Source organism: Nematostella vectensis, chromosome 1, assembly GCF_932526225.1.
Source record: "Nematostella vectensis chromosome 1, jaNemVect1.1, whole genome shotgun sequence".
Classification (NCBI taxonomy): domain Eukaryota; kingdom Metazoa; phylum Cnidaria; class Anthozoa; order Actiniaria; family Edwardsiidae; genus Nematostella; species Nematostella vectensis.
Window position 1 is genome coordinate 12,861,606 of NC_064034.1, and position 11,066 is coordinate 12,872,671.

The 11,066-nt window shown below is 41.8% G+C and overlaps 1 protein-coding gene across 4 annotated transcripts; it reads left to right on the forward strand.

The window, feature by feature from the left end:
* Positions 1 to 40: 40 nt before the first annotated feature.
* On the forward strand, positions 41 to 10,233 carry LOC116620093. Of its 4 annotated transcripts, none has more exons than XM_032385639.2 (19): positions 45 to 273; positions 379 to 514; positions 840 to 1,421; positions 1,679 to 1,745; positions 1,968 to 2,055; positions 2,381 to 2,505; positions 3,297 to 3,355; positions 3,686 to 3,755; positions 3,981 to 4,065; positions 4,188 to 4,263; positions 4,372 to 4,440; positions 4,729 to 4,848; positions 5,175 to 5,299; positions 6,627 to 6,786; positions 7,248 to 7,321; positions 8,067 to 8,137; positions 8,395 to 8,428; positions 8,783 to 8,857; positions 9,021 to 10,233. In XM_032385639.2, the coding sequence occupies exons 1-19, from the start codon at positions 133 to 135 to the stop codon at positions 9,063 to 9,065; spliced, it is 2,202 nt and encodes a 733-aa protein (XP_032241530.1). In that variant the 5' UTR covers positions 45 to 132; the 3' UTR covers positions 9,066 to 10,233. The 4 variants fall into 4 exon arrangements, with proteins under 4 accessions (XP_032241531.1, XP_032241530.1, XP_032241532.1 ...); XM_032385641.2 differs by having other exon boundaries at positions 135 to 273; positions 437 to 514; XM_048726518.1 differs by having other exon boundaries at positions 138 to 273; positions 355 to 514.
* The last annotated feature ends 833 nt before the right edge of the window (positions 10,234 to 11,066 follow it).

Sequence of the window (11,066 nt, forward strand, 5' to 3'; positions counted from 1 at the left end):
ATTTCAAAAACATATGGAAGTCACACAATATTTCGCACTATGAATTAGTCTTCACATCTTATATATCATCTTTTTGTTATTGACAAATATATGGGGGTCCTGTGGTGCTAGCGGACCATTGCAACAAACAAAATGGCGGCCAATTCGATTTGCTGGAAGCTGCCTTCGAAATTTTCTTTCTTTTCCTCTAAACACAACAGAAAAATCGAAGTGCAGCCGTACATAGTGGAATTCAGAAGACTTCTAACATGTAGCACTGTTGGATTTCAAGAGGTCAGTAAGATTTTAATACAGCTTGACTTTTATTTGCGCTGTCATGCGTCTTAGTTTGTTTAGGTTGTTGTCGGTATCCAGGGGGGGAATTTATTTATTTTCTAGGTTTCCAACGTGGATTTACTGCACAGCGTTGTCGGATTGTATGACGTTTGTCTCCCAGATATAACGCCTGAAGTATTGTACCCGACTGTGTGCGCAAAATGGGCAAAAACATTGATTTTGGTCCGGAGTTACAGTGGTACGTACGATACCATCAATAATATTTTATAGCTATTATATTTATCTAAATCAGATGCAAGATATAACAGGTAGGGGTATTGGTAGTATACTTAATGCAATGTCTAAAAAATGGACAATATTTTAGGAGTATTTCATGTCAGACATTCCGGGTTTGAGAAGAGTGATCGTATACAATGAAATTAAACAAGATTTAGGAACTTTATACTGTACAAGCTCACAACACTTATGTTTTGATAAAGTGTAAATCCTTAAGGAAATTAAGAAGTTTCTTAAATGAAGCCTGTTTATTAACAAATACTGATGTTCTTGTTCCACTTATTTAGATATAATTAACGAGATGAAGGAAAAATATGGACAGAAAGAAAATTCAGCAGTTGAAAGTGGTGGCCAAACAACTGAACCAGTAGCTTCAAGTTTTCTAAGTGAAAAAGAAGAGAACTCTTTTCTAACTGAAAAACATGTCAGATGGGAAGATCAGGATTTAGAAAGTGAAAAATTGGATGAAAATGATAAGATACACAATGTTGAGGAGAAAAGTAAACAATCAGATAGTAGTGATAACAGTTCTGAAAACAGCTCTGCGGATGAAGAGGAGGATCTCACACCAAAGGAGAAAGACATTGTTGCTCAAATTACAGAACAAAAAGACACAAAGGAACCAGATAAGCTGATTTCTGGTGCAGTGGATAGTGGAGCCTCAGATAGTGGGGTGAGCTTGTGCAGACCTAAAAAGAAGGAGGAGGAGGATGTAGAGCCTGGCAAATTTGATGGAATATTCAGTGACTCTGAGGGTGAAGCTGTAGAGTCTGAGGAAGAAGACGATGACGAAGAAGATTATTCTACTGGAGTGGATGATTTTATTGCTGCAGCACTTGAACGGAAGGGACAAGTTCACCAAGGCATAGGTAAAATGGTATTTTGATAAGACATGGATCTTTATAAGGCAAGGGACTTGATGAGGCAAAGGACTTGATAAGGCAAGGGACTTGATAAGCCATGGGACTTGATAAGGCAAAGGACTTGATAAGCCATGGGACTTGATAAGGCAAAGGGCTTGATAAGCCATGGGACTTGATAAGATATTCTATTGGACTTATTAATGATGTGATGCTATAGAAATAGCCATTATTTATTTTCAGCTGTAAAATTGTGTATTGTTCAGTCAACAGAGACACAGTGGGGATAGAGTCTGTTCTCATTGGGGCTGCTACTTATGAGAGATGCTACAGGTATGCAATTCTTTAATAAAGAAATTAAGTGTTTAGGGTAAGATATTATGTTATAAGCTTAGAATTTACTAATCCAAGATGCTCTTTTGCAAAACAAATGGTTTCAATTATATGATAATTATATTAAGTTTAAGGTGGTGATAACTTAATTATTATTAAAATTTAGCCTCAAGGCCCATACACTGTATTTATATGTTGTGACATTTCTTTTTGTATTTCCAGTAATCCAAGAGAAAAGGTTGTCCAATTGAGTCTCCTCTCCATGAGAAAAAGATACAGAAAATGTGGCCTGGGCAAGCGACTCATAGAAGTAATGAGCCTAACAAGCATTTACTAAAAGTTTGATACAATCATTTGAAAAAGTGTGCCATTGCATTGAGAGTCATACTTTTATGTAGTTAAGAAGTGCAGTCTTGTACATTATCAAGAGTTGTGGTGAAGAAGGGTTGTTTTATTTACTGTCAGTAATTGCAAATATATTCCAAGCCATTTTCAGATTAATTTGCCTTTCTGTGGAAAAATATTATGAGGGTAATTTCTTGGGTTCCCTTTATGTTGATTCTAAAATGATACCAATGTCTTCCTTTCTTGTCCTCAACCACGAGTGTTCTGATGGTTTACATGCCTTCTCCCAGACCATTAAAGACCCCACAATCATGGGCTCATATGACAGTATTGCGGTGTATGCTGACAATGATGCTGTGGAATTCTTCAAAAAGAATGGCTTCTCAGATGATGTTGTGCTCAATAGTAGATTCACGTGAGTTTGTACAAGGCATCGTCCACTACCCAAGCCTACCCCACCTGGTTGGACAGACACCCTGCACTTGACTTGAAGTCCACACAAGAGAAATTTAAATGTAGAATCCCCGCACAACACAACACTTTGCAATTCAAGGGCACAGGTCAATCCAGTGTCAGCTTTTGATCTTCAAAGAGTGTGAAAATAACGAGGCATCTTTCTTTTCACTAAACTATAGGGCAGTATAATAAAAATTTCTGTCCCCGTTGTACCAAATTCAATTATAATGCTTATGCGCTAACTCACTTTCATAAAAGTACTGCATATGAGCTGTCTGTACCAATACAGGCTGGTAAAGTCAAGTATATTTGATCATGTGTTATATTCATTTGTGCTATAAAAAATACAGGGGCAGCGGAGTGGTCCCATAAAGGGGGGGGAGTTGGGGGAGGGGTGTGTAGTTGTTTTAGGGGAAGGAGTGGTTGGTGGTTTCAAATTCTTAAGCGCTATCTATAAGAATGCGGGGAATAACCTAGGTTTTGATGCACAGGATTTTAAACTTTTCAACAAATTTGTTTTCGGTTGCATATATTCCGCTTGATTAAAAAAACGTTCATATATAAAGAAACATCCACTCGCAAAAGTGTGTGTGTGGGGGGGGGGGGGGGGGCTGGCAACCCCCCCTGCCCCTCCCCTTCTGCCACCCCTGAAATAAAATATTTGATATTTGATCTAGCACTGTCACATGCATGAACCGTGAAGTGTGGTGTGCCTTCCCATTTTTACACAAATTTCCATGTGTTTTTTAGAGAACTGGCAGACCACTGGATAAACAGCACATTAATGTGCTACTTGCCACCCTTCACAGGTAAAAATGGTATTTTTTAAATTTTAATGGTCAAAGTGTCTAATGATAAACACGGATTATCATGCATGGGATGGAGCAAATGTTTCCTCATCCTTTATCAATGGATGGTTTGATGGCTGGTATTCAGTATTTAGTGTTCCTCCTTGCATGCAGTCCTATCCCCCCCCCCTCAAACATAAAAAAACGTGTGTTTTCTTAAAGAATCACCAAACCTTAGATTTCATCCAGTATTGACATTATTCAAGCCATAGAAATTAGCTCTTTGTTACAACAGCATTTTATGTTTTACTGACATTATGGAACTTTCTCCTTCTTCCATTTTTATTTCAGGTTCAGATATCTCTGGTGTCTTCCGAAGTGACTTTGAAATCAAAGCCATGGACCAGGAAATGGAAAAGTGGTAAGAATCAGTGACAACCCCGAGAGATAGAGGATACAAGGGGTTGAGAGGATGGGAAACATGTGCAATGGGAAGAGAGTATGCATTTTCACATATAAGCCCCCTGTACCGGTCGGAATATGCTGTGCGGGAGTAGAAGAAAGTAGAAAAGTAGAGGGAGCTTTTTCATCTGCTCCTTTTCCAAGGCATGCACTGTTTGATCATTGTACGCATTCTCTGTCCCAGGCGGGAGAAAAGCCTGGAAGCCTACCAGGCCCAGATGAGTTGTATGGTCCGTATGAAACATGAGATAAAGACCCTGAAAGCCATGGTAAGTACACAATATGTGCACATGGAACGAAGACACAATATAGGCAGATTTACTGATATAAATGTTTTATCTCCTTTTTTGCAACCTTTACACAGCTTGATCGTTGTATTGATGGATTGCAGGTTGACACTCAAGACAATGTCATCAAGATATTGACAAGTGCAAAAGAGAGGCTTCTCAAGGAGAAGTATAAGCTTGGTAAATCCCTCTTATATTTAATATTTATCACTTCTATACACCTTCGGCCACCCCCTTATCCTTTCAATTCCCCTATCATGAGTTTTTCAATATGTTCATAATCTACAGAAAAGCAATTACTGGATTTTAAAGCGAAAGATATTGACAGTGGATGGTCATTTGGCGACGATAGTGAAGGTAAGGGTGTCTGTGAATGTTACTTTGCTCATTTTCATTATTCCACAAATACCAAAGTCACAAAGACTTTTACCACATCAAATACAGAAAGAGTATTTAAAGAAAAGCAGTAAACAAATTAGATGAAGAAATGAGTGTTGATGATTGCTTATCACCTCCACATGACTAATCTTCTCTTCCTCACATTCTCTCCTCTTCGAAGGTTGCATAATAACCTTTTACAGTTTTATAATGGCCCTCCTACCAAGGGAAATGATTGAGTTACACATATAACTTTTCTGCTTCTAGATGAAGACAACTTCTATGAGTCACTTGCAAGCATCCTGAGCAAGCATCATGATGGAGAGACTGAACACCAACTGGACTACCAGGCCATCTCAAAGGGGCATTTCTCTGAGGTGTCTAAAGGTGCAGTACTATGGCATGTGGTTTAAAAGGATGTTTACAAATACACCATTCACAGCCAGCAATTGGAGATCACTTGTTGTATCTAACTTCAATGCCCTGCATTTTTAGATGGGGTGGCTAGATTAAGATGGAAATGTTTAATCTTGTTGTCTTATAGCCTGTGAAAGCAGATGTCACTCGAGAAATAACTTGTGGCTAGCTGCTAGAGGCATCTGCTTTCGTAGGTTATTAGTTTTACTTAGATCTGGACAAATCGGTGTATTGCTCTGTGAATTTTTAAAGAGGAGGGGCTGTAATGACAGCTGTCAATCACTCATATCTTCCAGAGGATGAGCAGTTGCTGAGCTCACTAGTACACTCACAGCAGGAGAAGCATGTGATGCAGCATGTAAGACGCAGCCTGATGTCCACCCACCTTTACTCTGACGTCACAGTGCTCAACATAACACAGGTAACCCACATGTCACTACTTGGCATAACACAGGTAACCTACATGTCCAAGCAGAACTAAGCATAACACAGGTAACCCACATGTCACTATACTTGTCATGACACAGGTAACCCACATGTCACTATACTCAGTATGACACAGGTAACCCACATGAGACTATACTTGGCATGACACAGGTAACCCACATGTGACAGTACTTGGCATGACAAAGGTAACCCACATGTCACAGTATTCAACATAACACAGGTAACCCACATGTCACTATATACTCACCATGACACAGGTATACCACACGTCACTATACTTACCATGACACAGATAACCTAAATGTCACTATATTCAGCATGGCACAGGTAACCCACATGTCACTATACTCAGCATGACACAGGTAACCCACATGTCACTATACTTGGCATGACACAGGTAACCCAAAAGTTACTATACTCAGCATGACACAGGTAACCCACATGTCACTATACTTGGCATGACACAGGTAACCCACATGTCACAGAACTCAGCATAACACAGGTAACCCACATGTCACTATACTTGGCATGACACAAATATACCAAATATTACTATACTCAGCATGACACAGGTAACCCACATGAGACTATACTTGCGTGACACAGGTAACCCACATGTCACAGTACTCAACATAACACAGGTAACCCACCTGTCACTATACTCAGCATGGCACAGGTAACCCACATGTCACTATACTCAGCATGACACAGGTAACCCACATGTTACTATACTCAGCATGACACAGGTAACCCAAAAGTAACTATACTCAGCATGACAAAGGTAACCCACATGTTACTATACTTGGCATGACACAGGTAACCCACATGTCACTATACTCAGCATGACACAGGTAACCCACAGGTCACTATACTTGGCATGACACAGGAAACCCACATGTCACTACACTCAGCATGACACAGGTAACCCACATGTCTCTATACTTGGCATGACACAGGTAACCCACATGTCACTATACTTGGCATGACACAGGTAACCCACATGTCACTATACTTGGTATGACACAGGTAACCCAATAGTTACTATACTCAGCATGACACAGGTAACCCACATGTCACTATACTTGGCATGACACAGGTATCCCAAAAGTCACAACCCAGTATTACACAGGTAACCTAAAGGTTACTATACTCAGCATAAACCAGACATGCCTTCAACAGCTTTTTCATCTTGTTGTGCTAACAGTTTCTACATCAGGTGATGTAATCATTTGTGAGTTGCCCCTCTTCCTCAGAACCCTTTAGTTAATCATCCCACAGTTCTGATTGGATTTAACCTGCAGGTTAAATCCAGCCATGTGACCTTACTTGCCACGACCTTCGAGTCTCCTGCAGGATCTGCGCGGGTCAATGATGCCACAACAAGTCACCAGCTTTACTTTTGTGGGGGGTCCTGTGAAGATAGCCTTAACCGCATTATCACACGAGGGTTTAGCAAGGAAGGTAAGAAAAAACGCTGAGGTACAGTGAGCTGGTGTTTGGATACCAGTTACCAATTTTAACACTTTTTTGCACGATACCCTTTAGAAACAGTGTTTTTTATGGTTACATCTCTATGGTAGTGTCAATGTCAATGATCACTGTCGTCTTTATCTCCCATGTCATTGTCATTGTGTCACCAACTTTATTGTCATCCACCAGCATCATCATCATCAAGACCACTGCCATTGTCAACATCACGATCACCACCACTGCCATAGTTGTCATAATAATCAACAATCACCACCTTCCTCATCACTATAGTCATCATCTACATCATTGACACTAGAGTCACCTTAACTTCACCACTACCTATTATCATCATCATTATCGACACCAGCACCACCAGCACCATTACAACCATGACCATGACCATCACCACCATAAACAAGTGATTGACTCATCTCTCTATGTGATTGTTTAAGACTTCAACTCAGGACTGTACGGGAGAGGTCTTTACTTCACCACGCATCCCGCACAAGCCTCGCGATTCACGGTGGTAAGTGCTTTACACTTTCCCTCGTATCATCTGGAAAGTGCTTTACACTTTCCCTCGTATCATCTGGTAAGTCCTTTACACGTTCCCTCGTATCATCTGGTAAGTGCTTTACACTTTCCCTCGTATCATCTGGTAAGTCCTTTACACTTTCCCTCGTATCATCTGGTAAGTGCTTTACACTTTCCCTCGTATCATCTGGAAAGTGCTTTACACTTTCCCTCGTATCATCTGGTAAGTGCTTTACACGTTCCCTCGTATCATCTGGTAAGTGCTTTACACTTTCCCTCGCATCATCTGGTAAGTCCTTTACACTTTCCCTCGTATCATCTGGTAAGTGCTTTACACGTTCCCTCGTATCATCTGGTAAGTGCTTTACACGTTCCCTCGTATCATCTGGCAAGTGCTTTACACTTTCCCTCGTATCATCTGGTAAGTGCTTTACACTTTCCCTCGTATCATCTGGTAAGTGCTTTACACTTTCCCTCGTATCATCTGGTAAGTGCTTTACACTTTCCCTCGTATCATCTGGTAAGTCCTTTACACTTTCCCTCGTATCATCTGGTAAGTGCTTTACACGTTCCCTCGTATCATCTGGTAAGTGCTTTATATGTTCCCTCGTATCATCTGGTAAGTGCTTTACACTTTCCCTCGTATCATCTGGTAAGTCCTCTACACTTTGCCTTTGCCTCGCATTATCTGTTTATTACCTCTGCTTATTACACTAAACCCTCCATCACACCGGCAGGCCGGCAAGCTGCTTCTTGCGAATGTCAAGCTCGGCTCGACAGACATGACACCACGTCAGGACAAACGCAGGTTAGTCAACCCAGAAGCATAGACCGCGGAAGCAAAAATTGAATAGCGATAGGCACTCTCTATCATCCGTACCAAAAATCTGTTGGAATATCGTTCATTTCTTTTGCTAGAGGGGCCATCCCCTTCCCGAAAACCCAATCAAAGATAACCATAAGCCGGACTTGTAGAAATGAGGATCGTCCTCGACTGCGTGATACTGTCTCAAATTGTCTTCACACAGTTGCATATTATGCTGATAAATCATTCGCATGTTTCAGGGTTCTGCCCCCAGCTGGTTATGACTCCATCTTGGTAAGATTGTCGTCAAATATTTACAGTAGAATAACATTAATATGACCACCCAAATTAGGCGGCCAGCCCTCAAATCACAGATACTTGTGAAGATCTTAGGGCTGTGTAAAACTTGCTCGGTCAGTTTCTCATCCGCTTCAATCAGATTTTCGCGCGGAAGTCGCGAATCTCCGCGTAAAATTACTTGTAATTCATTTGTACTGGCCGCTAATCAGTAAAAGATACCCAGACAACTTTTTAGGTTATCACAGGTTTTCCGCGCGCTCGCCCCAGGATCTTTAAGACCACCAAGAAAAACAACAGCCATTCATTGATATGAACTGCAGTCTCCTGACATCTTTATGTGGTCCCCAGACTCCCGGTCGGCCCACCTCTCCCGCGCCGTCCATTTCACGCATTCAAGAGTACGTAGTGTTCGACCCATTACAGGTAAAGCACCCGTTATCCATACATAGGGATGGGTACCCGCTGAGGTAATTTCGCCCTCTTTCGCTCTGAATAATATGGTCTTTGCAATATAATATAAGGGTGCATGAAAAACCAAATACGTAACAGCGTGTGATACGCGTCTGACTGCGTTTTTACGCTGCAGGCCGTCCCAGCGTACCTAATCGAATATACCACCACCAAGAAGTAATCGACGCTTGAACGAATGGACCTGGGGCAGTGGAACAGATGATCGAGTCGTTAGACTAAAATACAAACTTTATCAGAAAGGGGGCGGGGGCAGGGGTATAAAACAGCACGAGGAAAACGGAAAGAGAATAAAGGAAAGAAGGGTAATATCGCGGGAAACGAAAAGGAAACTAAAATGAGGTGAGATCTTCTTGAGGGATGCATGTCTGTTCTTGACAGATAGAAGAAACGCCCTTTTTCAATATCTAATTTCCTGGGGTTTTTTTTTCCTTTCTGGCTTATGGAAGCATCTTCATGCGATGCGTGTAAATGCCGAATTGTGTTTGTGTCACTAGATCCACGGGTGGGTCGTATCGTAACAGGTTTCTCGTTGGCTCAGCTTAGTTTGACAGCAGTCTGCGCGAGTGACACGAACAAGACAATTGCGATTACCATCGCTGGGTATAGAAACCACATCTATGTACGTCATTAACAACTTAGCAATAATCTAAACCCGTAAAGATATGTCGGGGTCACTTCTTCAAAAAGAATAGAACAGTTGATCGAGGGCGTGTGTGTTTGGAGTGTAAGACGCGCCAGGATTACCGCGCTTGTCGTCGAGGCTTGAGGGCCCACAGAAATTAACAACTTGCCAACGGGAAGCCAGTTAAGTGTTACTGCGGCGGGAAGCCGTTTGGGTGTGTCTGGAACGGAAGGCCAGTGAAGTGTTATCGTTTGTGAGAATAGGTTTATAACGCTACCGCAATTCCATTGTGGTTTTGGCGCGATATGATTACTGTTTTGAGCTCCCTGTTCTCAAATTTCCCTCGGGACTGTTTTACGGCGTGATATTTCACATCATTAAGGCCGGTTAACATTTGCGATTTTTTATGCAATTTCTGTAGCATCTGTCGTGGCGATTTTTTTTCTTACTCGCGCGTTGCAACGCCAATGTAAATGTGATGCAATCTCGGCGGTTTTTCGATGTTCGGCGATGTTGGAAACCTGTGTGATATCACTGCAAAAAAAAAAAAACGCCGCAACAGATGCGACAAAATTAAATAAAAAGCGCTAGTGTAAACCGGCCTTAACAGAGAAAAATGCAATCGCGCGCTTTATTAAACACATGCGTCTTGTAAAAAGAAATGTAAATAAAAGATGTGAATAAAATGCTTGAAATATAACCCTAATTTTTGCGCTCTATGAGTTTGTATGGCAAAAGCTTATTTTTTATGGTTGCACAGAGCTGTAGAAGGCCTCGAAAAATAGGGTTGGGGGAGAGGGCGGGCACGATACAGAAACATTAAGAACAAATTGGGGGCACAGCCACGGGCATTTCCTTATAATTTCTGAAATTATTGCAGGGGGGGGCGTACCCTCAGTGTCGCACCTCCAGCCATGTTGCATATTTATCTCAACGATTGCATGTTAACCATAAGTTCTTTTCCGTGGTATCCTCTATAATACGCACCACATTGTGGTGTCTTCATCTGGTGTACTTGACCCAGGATCCCTTTCTGCAGCCGCGCCTTCTCCCCATATTTCGCCTTCAATGTCACCCATCTTTTTGTGGTAGGGGAAGAGCTTCACGTGGTCTAGTCTAAGACCCAGACAATACGTTCATCGGGTCCTCCAAAACGCGATAACAGCACAGCGCCTTGCTTAAATCTTATTACATCTCCCATGCACCGTGCTACCTGGTGGTTATAACAGGGGAGTTGGGTGGGGCTCCAAGGTGTGATAGAAAATGGGGTGCTTTGGGAAATAATCTCCCCTGTGCTGGTTTCCCCTGAAGGTCTAGAACTTCAGAGGCCATATCCTGGGCCATGTTGGATGGGGGTGGTTTACTTGGCCATGAACAGCCATAGAAAACAAGCATTTTTCTCTAAGATGTTCTAGCATTTGAGCATGTACAGAAGGTGCTGCTTGAGGGCAGCAAGTCAATGGGTCCTCGAGGGCATTTTAGAAGAATACAAAAGCTGTTAAAGAAGGTAGAGGAGGTTGAAGTGGGATGGGATTAGGC